The 14,559-nt window shown below is 46.7% G+C and overlaps 1 protein-coding gene and 1 long non-coding RNA gene across 6 annotated transcripts in view; one reads left to right on the top strand and one right to left on the bottom strand.

Annotated features, from left to right (window-relative positions):
- Window positions 1-9,988, bottom strand: part of TMEM260 (transmembrane protein 260) — a 32,904-nt gene extending 22,916 nt beyond the window's left edge. For all 5 annotated transcript variants that reach the window (XR_011000403.1, XR_011000404.1, XM_068194900.1 and 2 more), the window contains exons 1-3: window positions 9,804-9,988; window positions 4,499-4,530; window positions 3,495-3,643 (exon numbers count right to left, since the gene is read on the bottom strand). Coding sequence is in view for 3 of the 5 variants with exons in the window: in XM_068194900.1 (XP_068051001.1) it covers window positions 3,495-3,643; window positions 4,499-4,530; window positions 9,804-9,957 (335 nt within the window). In the remaining 2 variants the exon portion in view is untranslated. The remainder of the gene's footprint in view (window positions 1-3,494; window positions 3,644-4,498; window positions 4,531-9,803) is intronic.
- Window positions 1-14,559, top strand: part of LOC137476559 (uncharacterized) — a 340,942-nt gene that overhangs the window by 26,421 nt on the left and 299,962 nt on the right. The window lies entirely within an intron of this gene.

The raw sequence follows: 14,559 nt of genomic DNA, 5'->3' as shown, positions 1-14,559 counted from the left end.
TATAATGTATTAGTACCAAAGTTAATATGATACCCAGAACAGCAAGCCAAATAGAGGTGAATTGTTTAACTTAATGCGACATCTTCCCCCTTTTCAAAACCCTGTGTCCAACTCAGCCAAAATAAAGCTGGCAAAAGCTTCCTACAAATACTTGGGCAATGACACCGTCTACTCTGCTACTGCCTCTGCAACAAAACAGCTTTGTTTATTCAGGAACCCCAAAACAGCCAAACTATGAAAGGTATAGACTGAAAAAAAAAATGCACTTAGAGTAGGGGAAAGCTTCCTATTTCTCTTTGCAGCAAAGAATGCATCCCCTGTGCAGAAAATGACACTTTGGCAATCACATTATAAGAAGATAATTGGTTTACTTTGTAAACTTGCTATGCTTTGCCTCCCACAGTAAAACAAATAAATAGTTCTTTAAAGAAACAATCCTACAGCCGCACTCACTGAGTCCTAAAAACATAAAGCATCTCCCCCTCCTTCAAAGCAAAGATGAATTATTTGCCTCAGTTACAAGCAGTCCGAGAAAACTCTTTGTAAATGGCATTTTACGATAATTACAAGCAATTTATTAAGACTGTGCGGGGGGGGGGGAAAAAGCCATACTTGAGAAGTAACTCAAAGGAGCAAACGGCTCGTTCAGCGATAGTATGGATTACTGACAAAAAGGTTTTCTGCATCAATGTGCTGCAACATAATTTTGCTTTGAGAAGAACAATCCAGGCTTAAAAAAATAATGTAATTAAATGAGCAATATCATATATTATAACACAATAAAATTAACAAACAGACATGATGCGGCGGCCGCTTCCTCTCGACCCCGGCGCAGAGCATCCCGCCAGCCATCACCTGGCAAAGGAGAAATCTGCTCAAGGAATAAATTCCACCCTAATCCCACACGTGCCACAACATCCCAAACAGCAGAGAGGGAACCACGACTCTTCTCCCTAAGCAATAAAACCGTCCCGACCTGCCGAGGAATAAACTCCGGGAAATGACTCAAACAAAAAGAATCAATGGGGAAATTAATATATAAAAAAAAAAAAAAAACGGGAGAGATTTACTCTATGGGGATGTTGGTGGGGAGGGAGGCACGGCAAAACCCCGCGCAAGGGTAAACAGCAACGCTGCCCGGCTGGCGGGGAGAAAAGAAAGGTTTAGAGGTTAAGTTCAGGTCAGACGACAAATGAAATCGTAACAACCCAACTGACATTGTATAATGTCTTCTTCACTCGATCAATAGGGCAGCGTCAGCCCCATTTCCATAGAGATGGCTTCCTCCCCGCTGAAGGGTGGCTATTGTTTGAGCAGGCAGATTTGCCACTTGAACCGTGTTGCTCCCAAAGGATGTGTACTTCATCAATTATTTGTACTCCTAACATCTACATATTTTCATATTAACATCCACGTTTCACACGGCAAGAGGAGCAGGTGCTGATTTTGCCACTCGTACCTCGTAAGGGCCACCCCATCAGATAATTTTATTTAAACGCAAAAATAAGGGGGGATTTGATAGACCCGTTTAGTCCCTTTGTGAAAATGGACAAGTCCGGTTTAAAACACACCACATCACCCTCAGACAGCCACAGTTTCAAGCAGACAGTGCTAGTGAACACTTTATATTTTTTTTTAAGTAAATAAAAAAAGCAGTATTTTTTCTTTCTTTTTTTTAGCCAAATGAATGTCCCAAAAAATATATCAATTTTAAGGTGCTTGAAAGGAAAATTGTAACATTGTAATTTGGAAATAAAATTGACCTTACAATTATTTAAAAAAAAAAAAAAGCAATCACTGCAAGGCTGAATGATTGGTCCTGTCAGTATCTATGAAATAATTTCTGTAAGTCTTAATAGTTTTTATCATCTCTTGCTTCTATGTTTTCTGCTCCTTCATGCAAATTCTAAATTTGACAGAAGCGCCATCTTCCAAATCCAATTAAACACCAACAAAACACCTAAACCTTCAGAAGTGCTAAAGTAATTCCCAAAATAATTCTCAAATTTAGCCTGTCATTTCTCTCCTGTATCCTTATTTCTCTAAAGGAACGATTGCATCATTTCCAACGCACAAAGCGGGCACCCAAGGAACTGTCACACTGCGGCTCAAACTAAGAACTGGGGAAGATCTTCCAATTAACTGCAATAATGGGAATAACCATCATTAAAAGAGAAATCAGAACCAGATATATAAAACCTTTAGCAACTCCTTGCAGGAGTTTTTAACAGAATGGAGCTGTGCTCTGACGCTGCGCTGGGCGCTGTGCACGGGAGGGCAGCGCCACTTCCAGCTTCCCAAATAGGCTGCGAAATACAGGATATTAAATTAAATAACGCCGGCTTAATTACATGTATTACCCACCAGTGAAAGCAATCACTTTAAATGCCTACAGAAATATTTAGGAACTACTCAAGCAATTCCAATAGGTGTGCTTTGGAGCTGATGCTACGTGCGAGGTGATGTGCAAAAAAAGCAACTCCTCTTCAGCAGAGAAAGATGTGGAACATCTGTGGAACAAAGTTTAAGTGAGCTCAGGGCTCTCAGGCTGTGCAGAATCTGCCCCCCACCACCTCCCCGTTTATTCCTGCTTTTATTTCTAGGTTGCTTTCACTCCCTAGGAAGGTTTTCCTTAGGGGTGGCTCTGGAAACGGGAGGGAGAAAAGGGCTTTTGTCAAAATAATCCCGGTCGGGAAGCGCCCCGTCTCATCCCGGAGCGCCCCGATACCATTTGCAGCCTCAAAACGTGCCCTATTTTCCCTGCAAAAGAACATCAGAAATTGTTTATACGGGTTGCCATAATCCTCTCAAATATGGGTCAGGCTGAGGTTAAGAGCAGCCAGAACTTGCACATCAAAGACGAGCAGGGTTAACAAAAACCCCACAACCACGTGAGCATCCCGATTGTTCCCTGTCCTCCCAAGGTTAGAGGTGCGGAGAGGAGGCTCTGGACATCCCCTCCCGGCCCGGAGCTGCTCCAGGGAAAGCCAGGGATGCTCTCCCTGCAACTTGGGTACCACGGGCAGGCAACTGCCCATCCACCTCCGCCGGGAGCTGCAATTAAACCAAGTTCACGGTTTCCCGATAGGTGAAGCTCATCCTGTTAATTTAAACAGACCATCTGCATCTTTCGAGAACGACAAACTTCATTAGTTCTGGTTAGTTAAACCGAGCGGTGATTTGTGATAATGAGCCTGAACAACCTGTCACGCCTGGGCAAGGGAAAGGGCGCACTTTTTATTATTGCTATTATTATTATTTAACAGAAAAGAAAAAGGGGGGGGGGGAAATAAAAGAGGGGGAGGCTTTTGTGCAGGAAAGAAGGTCAAATTCAGATTAAGTTGCTGTTAGGTTAATCAGAGGAACTAATTAGGGAAGCGGGGGGGAAATGCCGGTCCGAAGGCCAGCGGGGAGCAGAGGGAGCCTTCGGGAACGTCCCGAGCCGCCGGGGAAGCACCACGAATCCAAGGAAAAAGCGCCCCCGAGGACTTTACCTGAAAACCGTGCAAAAAAGCAAAGAGGCAGCAGCTGCTCCCACCAAGCCGCAGAGGAGATTGACTCGGAAGGCGGGGGAGCCGCCGGGCAGCTCCGTGGCCACTTTGGCCAGCAGCGTGAACAGGGGGTAGCCGGGAGGGTGGGCGACCTACGGACAGAGGGACACGGGGTTGGAAAGGGGGGAGAGGCTGGGAATGGGAGCGGGGCAGCCCCGAGCGGCTCCGCTCCCCGAGCCACCCTCGGTGCCCATCCCAACCCTCAGTACCCATGCAAAACCCCGGTGCCCATCCCAAATCCCCATATCCAGCCCAACCCCCGGTGCCCATCCCAAATCCCCATATCCAGCCCAACCCCAGGTGCCCATCCCAAACCCTGGTAGCCATCCCAGCCCCACCAAGATTTTTCCCTCAGTGGATCTGGCTCCACGCCTCGTCCATAATAATGAGGCGGTGAGGAAAAGGAGGTGCCACGTTTCATTAGCGTGCCTTAAAGGACTCCTTGTTTGGGTTCACAGTATATTAGGGTCATTCAAAAGGCTGTTGTTTTTTTTTTCCCCCCCTCCTTTTTTTTTTTTTTTTTTAGAAAAAAAGCAGCTTCCCAACTATTTTATTGGTTAGCAAGTTGAAAGACCACACTGCTATCGGATTACCACCGCGCTGACAGTCCTAAGGTCTTGCCTAAAGGGATCATGCACCATAATAAAGTTTATTAAATAATAAAACTTATTAAAATTGTTAACCCGATTTATTTTATTCTCCCCAGCTTATACAAAATTTGGGTTGATAATAAGCCAGCTACTGTATATACAGTAAAGCCTTTGCTTTATAATTTAGTTTAATTGGATTTAAAACTTGAAGTAAATTGTCGCGTGCTGTACTTATAAGTTAGTAAAAACTGTGGTTTGAAAATAAATTAATCTACTTTACTCCATGCTTAATTAAACTTCCTTAATTCCTAAAACTGTTAATGAGAGCATTGATTAAACAATAAAACTAATACTTACTCCAAGCTCATATGCGGCTGTGATCAGCTCCCCTGTGAAAAAATAATGTAAAACCAATAATTACTATTAGGAAATGACACTCCTCCAAAGTTTTCAAAATCCAAATGCTTGCATTGGGGTTTTGCATTAATTTGACTGGATAAAACTGTAAATCTGTGGAGATTTAACAGCATGAAATTTTCTAAGAATATTTTCTCCCTCTGATGTCATTGCACAAAATATCTTTTGTATGTTTTCGCGAGACTTTTGTGAACAGATAAGTGAAAATATAGGTAGGCTCGGGCAAAGAATGGCCTGAGACTCTCAAAATGCAGACGTTTGTGTGTGTGTATTTTTAATTTAAAACCATCTGACTCGATAACTTTCAAGCACTACGGTTTGCAACGTGTAAGCTGCATTGTCTGTTCAACAACCCTGTTGTTTCTCAACAAAAAAAAAAAAAAAAAAAAGAAATCAACACAAAACCAGAGCTTTACAGTATTTAAAGAGGAAAAATATAATCACTGATTGTGCAAATCTGCATCCACTTATCTGGGAAGGTTGCTCTCCCTTGATGCTAAAGCAATTCTGCTTCACTTTTACCTGTCAGTGGATGCTGCACCCAGCTCCCAATAGAAACAGCACTGAGATCTCGCATTTTGTTTGTATTTTATGCCAGGACAAATAACTGCCACAAAAATAAACTGCCATGTTAGCAGAATAGTTGGCATTTTGCAGCAAACTCTCCTGAACAACATACATTGAATATATTCAATGAGCGCAACGCATTCAGGGAGAAACAAAATTAAAAACTGCGGCTGGTTTTCCTTCATTCCCTCAAATTTCATAATCCAATTTTACTGGTCCTGCTAACTTTGCAAGCACCAAGGTCATGGAGGCGTTGTTAGATGGGAAAGACACAAATGAAGGGCGCTGGTGGCTTTAAATGCTAAATTAACAATATGTGAAATTTTTGTACAATCACGTCCTCATCACGCCACGCAAAGGGGGGCAAGGGGGATTGTACAAATGGCACCTTGAAGTCCTGACACCAGGATTTAAAGTAAAATGCACTAAATGCTGCATTTTAAAATGAAGATTCAAGTCAACCCCTTACTGCTGGTGGCAACTTCTGCAGAATCAGAGCTGTGGGCTGGAAGTGACTGGGGCCAAACCTGCCACTTCCTGCACCAAAATCTCTCAGACATGGAGTTTCCTGCACTTGCAAACACTGGCTATTCTTATTTTAGGAATATTTCACCCCACTGTTAAACAGCCCCCAAAAAGTAGATGCGGTGGGAAAACCACCCATCCCAATTCTGAGCCCTTCAGAGTTCAGCAGCTCCAACATTTCCAGGGCACGGCGAGGCTGGGAAGGGATCAATCCTCCTGCACACAGCAAAGGATGGTGATAATAAAGGAAACCCTAAATTTGGCACTGTGGGGGCTCCCCAGTGTGCAGCAGCTGGTGATGCCCATCACCCACCACATCCCAGGGATGCTGCTCCCAAGTCAGGCATGGGTTCACCTCCGCTGAAGTCCTTCCTAAAGGGACGCAGCAATATGCATTGCAATTTTTGCATCTAAAAATGCAAAAATTTAACTTCACATTGTTGTGACATTTATACCAAAGGCAAGAATAACCCCAAAGAAACACAAACACAAATCAACCAGGAAGCTGCAGAAACAATATAAATAAACCACTGGTGGAAGCCACCACCAAGCTTTGAAAGACAACAGCACAACTTTGCCTTGTAAGAATTAAGGAAAAATAAAAACAGAAAAAAACAAAAAGACCTGCAAAAGATAAGCTCACAGGCTGCAGGCCTGTTGAATTCCAGTGGGAAAATCAAAATAAGCACATTTTGGATAAGGTTAATTCTCCATCTCCCACCCACACACCTGAGCATCCCTCACAGCCTCCATGGGCTGGAGGAGTGAGGAGCACTGATATAAAATAACAAAACACACACAGGAAGAATTACAGCACCCAAAAGCTTGGTTTCATTGTCTTGTGAAACAGAATGACCTGTGGCATCTTCAGGCACTGGCTCAAACTGAAGAGTTTATTCCCTCCACCTCCACAGGGCCAGGAGTTGGATCAATGATCCTTGTGGGTCCTTTTTAATTCAGAATATTCAGTGATTCCTGATGTAAACGAGTTTCTGACTCCCCCATAAAGGTGTTCAGGCAACAGGCCCAATGCTGCCTGAACTCTGATTTATTCCCAGCAAGATTGGGAGCTGATGTTTGAAAAATCACAGTGAACATTTGGCTGGTTTCTTTTTTTTTTTTTTTTAACTTCATTTGATCCCTTTTTAAGCTGTTTTAACATCTGTGGATGTTTCTGAATTATAATTCCTTCTGCCCCTATTATTCTTTCATTCATTTCTTTATTCTAACACTAAGTAACACGAGCAAGCTGCCAGTGGAAATACCAACGGCCTTTGACATTTTCGGATTACTGCAAATTTTGGGATCAATTAAAAATACAGAGAGCTTAAAAAATAAAATAAAATATACAATAAAAAATTAAAATAAAATAAAATAAAATAAAATAAAATAAAGTAAAATAAAATAAAATAAAATATAAAATAAAATAAAATAAAATATAAAATAAAATACTAGGCTCCCTGCCTGGAAGCAGATACAGCAAATCCTTAAGCAGCTCTTTACTCACACAAGTAGCCTCAGTGCTTTTGGTGGCACAAGTTTCAGGCACAGGCAAATCAAACACCTCGAGCAGGACCATGCACAGACATTCCAGGGACTCCAGCTGAGGCATTCCATGCTCAAGCCATGAGAAACCAGGGGAATAATGCCCAAAAAAGTCCTGACACTGTGATGGGACACCATGCTGGCTGGGACAGGAACAAGGGGACAGCAGGGATGAACCTGTGTCTGCTCCGTCCCACTGAACACAAGGAAGGCAGGCAGCAAATTTAGAAGAAAATTCAAAAAATAAATAAATAAGGAGAGACAAGGAGCGAGGTCACAGGGCTGGTCAGGGGACACTGTCCTGAGGGATTTCCTCTAACACCACAATAAGCTGTGGAAAGTGGGGTGAACCCATGTGCTGTTTGGCTGCTTGCTCTGTCTACTGGGATAATTCACATCAAACAAAAAAATCAAATCCCAGCATCCATCCATGACACCCTCAGGAGAACCTGCATCCCTCTCTGCAAAGGCTGCTAATGCTTATTTGCATCCCGGAGGGAGAATCCAGGCTCAAGCACAATTAAGAACCAGGGTCCTGAGGCTTCGTGCAGCATGAACAGCTCAGAGCACAGGGTGCTTTCCACAGACAAAAAAAAAAAAGGCAAAAATTATCACAAAACCAAAATGGTAACAACTGTAATTATATCAATCATCACATATTAATTAATACACCCAGGAGCAAACCCAGCCCTTTTAGAAACTTGGGAGCAGAAGCAAAAGCCATCAGGATGCTCATGGCCAGCCTGGTTAGTGCCCCTCTCTCCACACATCCTGAGCCTGTAAAATACATTAATCCATTAAAATGCCCTTTATTTAGAAGGAATTTCATGCACAGCTTGGATTTGAAACCGCTGGTAACCAGGAGGCACAGCGTTAAGCAGAGCCACTGAACTGCTCTGGGATGACACAGAAAGAAAGTATCCTGGACACTTGTTCCATGGAATAAAAATCATCAACATATTCCCAAAAAAAAAACCCCAAGCCCTCCTATCTCCAAACCACACACAGAAAACCAAAGTATTTTTAAAGCAAGAACATGTTACATCAGTAAAATTCACACAAAAATTCAGACAGTGACACTGCCAGGGAGCTGCACTTGCAGGCAGGCAGATCCAAAGATTTCCCTGCTGCACAAGCCCGGGACAGTGACAGTCCAAGAAGTGACAGCACAGCTGGCAGGATGCCACATCTGTCCCCTAAAGCCACCAGCTGTCCCCTGGCTAAATCCTTCTCTGAAAGGCTCAAATACAGGCAAACCATTATGGGGTGGGGCGAGGGCACCAGCCCCGGGGGGACCTTGCTGTGCTGACCCCACTGGGCCATTGCCCTGGCCCCAAGGGGTGCACACCCCAATGCAGGGTGTCCCTGCTGCACCCACCTGTGGGGAGCTTTAAATGCACCAACCCCAATGGGGTGAGCACCCCAAAAGGGGCTGTACTGCACCAGTGGCCACGGGGACCTAATGGGACCAGCAACCCTTCGGGGTGACAGCAATGCACCCGTTCCTATAGGATGAGCATCCTTATGGGGTGACAGCAAAGTACCAGCCCCTATAGGATGAGCATCCCTATGGGGTGACAACAAAGTACCGGCCCTTATAGGATGAGCATCCTTATGGGGTGACAGCAAAGTACCAGCCCTTATAGGATGAGCATCCTTATGGGGTGACAGCAAAGTACCAGCCCCTACAGGATGAGCATCCTTATGGGGTGACAGCAAATACCAGCCCCTACAGGATGAGCATCCTTATGGGGTGACAGCAAAGTACCAGCCCCTACAGGATGAGCATCCTTATGGGGTGACAGCAAATACCAGCCCCTACAGGATGAGCATCCTTATGGGGTGACAACAAAGTACCAGCCCCTACAGGATGAGCATCCTTATGGGGTGACAACAAAGTACCGGCCCTTATAGGATGAGCATCCTTATGGGGTGACAGCAAAGTACCAGCCCCTATAGGATGAGCATCCTTATGGGGTGACAGCAAAGTACCAGCCCTTATAGGATGAGCATCCTTATGGGGTGACAGCAAGTACCAGCCCCTACAGGATGAGCATCCTTATGGGGTGACAGCGAAGTATCAGCGCCTATAGGATGAGCATCCTTATGGGATGACAGCAAAGTACCAGCCCCTATAGGATGAGCATCCCTATGGGGTGACAGCAAAGTACCAGCCCCTACAGGATGAGCATCCCTATGGGGTGACAGCAAAGTACCAGCCCCTACAGGATGAGCATCCCTATGGGGTGACAACAAAGTACCGGCCCTTATAGGATGAGCATCCCTATGGGGTGACAGCAAGTACCAGCCCCTACAGGATGAGCATCCCTATGGGATGACAGCAAGCCCATGGGGTGACAACAATGCACCAGTCCCTCTGGAGTGGGCAACTCTCTGCGATGACAACCCAGTGGGGTGACACCGATCCTCCAGGGCTGACACCAACGCACCAGCTCCTTTGGAGAGACCAACCCTACACGGGTGACACTGATGCACGAGCTCCTGCGGGGTGACAGCAACCCCGTGGGGTGACAGGGATGCGCCGGTCCCTAAGGGCTCGTCCCCCCCACGCCCCCCGCGATGCACCAGCCGTGACCCGGTACGTTACCCGCATCCCCGCCGGGCAGGGCGGGCGGCAGCGTGGCCGTGTAGAGAGCAGCCACGGCAGCGCCCAGCGCCCCGGCGGCTCCTCCCGCCCCGTTCCCGATCCCGATCCCGATCCCGGTGCCGACCCCGGCCCCGGGCCCGGGCCCCGCGCCCATGTGCGCCGCCACCTTCCGGGTTCGGCCGCGCGGGGCGGGCGGGCTGTGCCATCCACCGCCCCGCGGGGGGAGCCCCCCTGTCCCGCTCGCCTTCTCGCTCTTCCCAAAGCGCCTTCCGGGGCTTCTCTTAATTTAATTCTCAGATAGAGAACAGAGAGAGCCGCGAACCCCGTGAGGCCATTCAGCGCGGCCTCCCGCCCTCTTCCATCCTCCCCCGCGGAGAGGAGTTGGTACAGCCGGCGGGGCGAAGGGGGAGTGCGGCCGGGCGGGACCAACGCGCGCGGACGGGGGGGGGAGGACGAGGCGAAACCACCGCGGAGAGGCGGGGGGAGGAGGGGACTGGTGCGCGTCCTGCCTTTCCCTTGCTCCCGGGATCGTCCCCTCAGGACGGGGTTTTTTCAGGATCAGCTCCTCCTGGCCGCTCTCAGACACATCAAAGCCCTCCTCGGGCAGTGCTGGGTGCAGCCTCTCCACCCCAGCCCCAGCGTGCCCATACAGAGATAATAAAGATTTAACCCCGGGATGGGGTGGCACAAGATGCTGGTGAAGGAAAAGATTGGAGGTGTCAGCGCGAGGATTATTAAAAGCGGCGATTCCCGCTGCGGGAAGCAGTTAAGGAAGGCAAATAGCATCCCGAGACCTATCGATAGAGGACTAAAACACATCCGTGGAAATCATTATGGGATTGTACGAAAGAGCGGCGAGGCCGTACCTGCAGAATTGAGGCAGATTAAAGAGAGGCTTTTGAATACAAATGAAAAAGGTATAGAAGAGGGTAACGAGGATAATAAACAGCCTTCTGGATTAGATCTAAGTGGGGACGTTAGAAAATTAGGTTTGCATTTATTAAGGAAAAAAAAGAGCAGGATGAAGGGCTGCCACAACTGAGGGAGCATGCGTCGTGCTCTGGGGGCTGGAGAAGCTGCTGCCGAAGGGCCCCGCCAAAACAGCAGCACAAAACCCCTGGAAGATGAAACCAAGGAAGGCATTAAGGGAATTCCAGTGTCCCCAGCACAGGAGGGACATCGACCTGCTGGAGCGAGTCCCAAGGAGGCCACCAAGATGATTTGAGGGATGGAGCCCCTCTGCTGGGAGGAAAGGCTGGGAGAGCTGGGGGTGTTCAGCCTGGAGAAGAGGAGGCTTTGGGGTGACCTCACTGTGGCCTTCCAGTCCCCCTTGAAGGGACTCCAAGGGAGCTGGAGAGGGACTTTTTACAGGAGCATGGAGTGATAGGACAAGAGGGAATGGCTTCAAACTAGAAGAGAATAGGTTTAGATGGGATACGGGGAAGAAATTCTTCCCTGTGAGGGTGGTGAGGCCCTGGCACAGGGTGCCCAGAGAAGCTGTGGCTGCCCCTAGATCCCTGGAAGTGTCCCAGGCCAGGCTGGACAGGGCTTGGAGCAGCCTGAGATAGTAGTGGAAGGTGCCCCTGCAATGGCAGGGGTGGAACAGGATGAGCTTTGAGGTCCCTTCCAACCCAAGCCATCTATGATTTGATGAATTTCGAGAAGCTCTGTGCGCTCAGCCGGGCTGTACAGAAAAGCTGAAGTTTGGACCCACTCAGAAGTCACTGGGCTGCTTGGAGGAGCTGCTGTCTGAGGGTGTGAGCACCGCCTGGGCCCAGCGGCTGCCTCCCATCCCAAAGGGAACCTCCCAGCTCCGTGGTGACCGAGAGCTTCCACGGACCCAACTCCTTGGCAGATTTCTGCCCTTGTTGGCTGAGCACCATCGGGGAGAGGAAAAAGACACGTTCCAATCCTCCGCCAGCCATTGTCACTATGGAAATGAGCGGGGTCATTGTTCCCGCGCCCGTTGGGGCTCCTAAAATGTAATTTTAGCAGCAAAGTGCGCAGCCTGTGTGTGAAAGCAGGCTGGTGGCGAGGCTCTTTATCCGGAGCGTGGCTTTTTTCTTTGCGTATTTTTCCTTCTTTGTGTTTCCCTTGGAAAAGGCATCCAAAGACAAATGTGAACCGTGGCTGATTACAATTATATTGATGGGGGAGGTAGCAATTTACGGGCAAATATCGAAACGTGGAAGAATGGCTGGTAATAATAGGGTGAGGACAAACTGTTCTTTAATTGTCCTGCAAGTTGTTTTGTATCTTTGTCATGCAGAAGCTGGAAGTTTTAGGGTGCCAGTGACAAAGTACTTTGCTGTAATGTGGTAGGGCAGGCTCACAGCAGCCTTTATCTTACTGAATAACTACCACCATTTCAAAGGCTGGGATTACAGGCACACTTTATATTGAAAAGGGGAATTTGCATGTTTCTTCTGTAAGCAGAAATCTATTAATTCGTGAGATTTGCCTCCCCTTTCTGCACCAGCCATGACCCAGGGGTTCGACCAAGACAGGAAGAACATGCAAACCACCTTTTTTTGTTATTTTTAGACAGGTAAGATATTTTTTGGCCGTTTTCACCCACATTCTGGAAGCTGGGAGTTGTCCAAACCCAAGTTAGATTCACCTCACCACAGAGTGACCCTCCAGACTTTCTCAGAGCTTTGAGTATGTGCTCAACAGCAATTAAAAAAAAAAAAAAAAAGAAGTATTACTTAGAAAAAAACCCAAACCACTGGGGCAAGTGGAAAGCATTTGAAAGACGGCCTCGTGCTACACAGAGTGATTTATTTCTAAAAAATCCTTGGAACTTGTAGCACGAGAGCATACTCTAGTGGCAACCGAGCAAAGAAAGTGCTCTGGTTTGTGCAGTGTCTTGGTGATAAGACACCTCACGCCTTTCTTCAAGAGGCTTTTTCTCTCCTATCTCCTCCAGCTCCACGCTCGGTGCTCAGCCCGACAGGAAATACCCAAGGCAGGCAAAGAAAATAAACAGGAACTGCTAGAAGTAATTTTAAAAACACAGCTTGGGAACGTATCTCCCCAAAATGACTGTGTACTTAGAGAGTTGTCTTTTTACCAGGCTCTGTTGCAGATTTTCTCCTGAGAGACACAGTTTAGAGGAGGCAGGAGATAGGAAAAGGGAGAATAATACTTAAAGCAAATTCTATTCACCCATGGCAGTGTCATTACAAACTTGAATGAGCACAGTTATTGCAAATAAATAAAAACAATAGACCAGAACCAGTTTTACATAAGAAAATACTGAAATACCATTCAATTAGTCCTAAGCTTTAGCTAAACCTTTTCTTTCACCCATCAGGTGATAAGGTTAATACAGAAAGCACTCAACTGCTGTACTCGTGTAACAACAGTCAGCACCCATTTAATGAACTTACACGTACACACATTTAGCAAAGCCTCAATATTGTCAGCGCTGGGCTGGCACGGAATTTTAATGGCAAAGTAGCCAGCCCAGGCTTCATTCTAAACAATATCCCCATGCAAGGAGAGCAGGTCCTCGTGGGGACCACCAACAATACAAAGAAGCCCAGCTCCTGTATTTAAACAAGAAGTTTGGCAGAATTTCCACTGGCGATGTATGGCTGCCCGCAAAGCATGAGAAAGGAGGTGATGCTGCTTTCATTTGTTCTTAAGTTGCTGGAATAAGCTGCTTTTTATGACTTGCTTGTTGAGAGGGGCAAGACCAGCCTCCCATATCCCAGTTACAGTAACGTGGCTGCACTGGACATGGTGCAGAGGGGAATAAAGTGGGATAAAAGCACACCCAGTCCTGGGAGCATCCTGTTGTTCCTGGACATGTGTTGGAATACTGGGTGTTGAGAATTTTAAACTTTCTGTGCTGAAGGGCACAGACCCTCAAGAAAATACTACATTTGACCTGAGGCCATGAAGAAGGCTTCCAAAATTGATTGATAGCACTGGGATTACGGGTGTGCAGTTTGATTAGAAGTGTGTAATTTCACAGGGTGGAAAACTGTTTAAGGTTTTATAATATAGCAGTATATATGGGACAAGATGGAGGTTTTAGGGCGCTGGCTGGTTGTTCTTCTTCACCTTCTTCTTCCTTCTCCATGGATTTGGGTGGTATTTTGTAATCGGACAGAAAAGTCCACATTGCGGACTTTGAGCAATTAGTTATTGGGTTAAAAGTGAAAATGATTTAGGTGTCATTTCTTAATTGGATAGTTTAGCCTTAAAAGACCTTGTACAGAAGGATAGTTAGCCATTTTGTAGCTTGTTAGTGGAATGCTGCAGAACTCATGACTTGTAATATAGATTGGAACAAATTCCTCCATTGAACAAATCCTCGGTGCAGCTACTTGAGGTTGTCTTTCATTCCGGTTGGAAATTGATGCAGCTCCAGAGTCAGCTCCAACACCTGTGTTCTCCCACAGGGTTTTTGTATTAATCTCATTCTGGTAAGATTGTGATGGGAACCTTTTCTCCTCCCCCTGTTCTGAATAGATGAGGTCACAGACAAGGACTGTGGTGTGTTGATACATGACCAAAATGAACTTGTGGAGATGCTGAGCAGCAGGTAGTGTTGGAATGGAGGAGAGATGGTGGGCTTGCCCCATCCCTGGCAGTGTCCAAGGCCAGCTTGGACAGGGCTTGGAGCAACCTGCTCTAGTGGAAGGTGTCCCTGCCCATGGCAGGGAGTGGAATCAGATGAGCTTTAAGGTCCCTTCCAACCCAAACCATTCTGTGATTCCATGATTCCCATTTCCCTGTATCCAAG

This window comes from Anomalospiza imberbis, chromosome 6 (genome assembly GCF_031753505.1).
Source record: "Anomalospiza imberbis isolate Cuckoo-Finch-1a 21T00152 chromosome 6, ASM3175350v1, whole genome shotgun sequence".
Lineage (NCBI taxonomy): Eukaryota > Metazoa > Chordata > Aves > Passeriformes > Viduidae > Anomalospiza > Anomalospiza imberbis.
The sequence above is the reverse complement of the archived record's forward strand: the minus strand, read 5'-3'. Positions and strand labels throughout refer to the sequence as shown.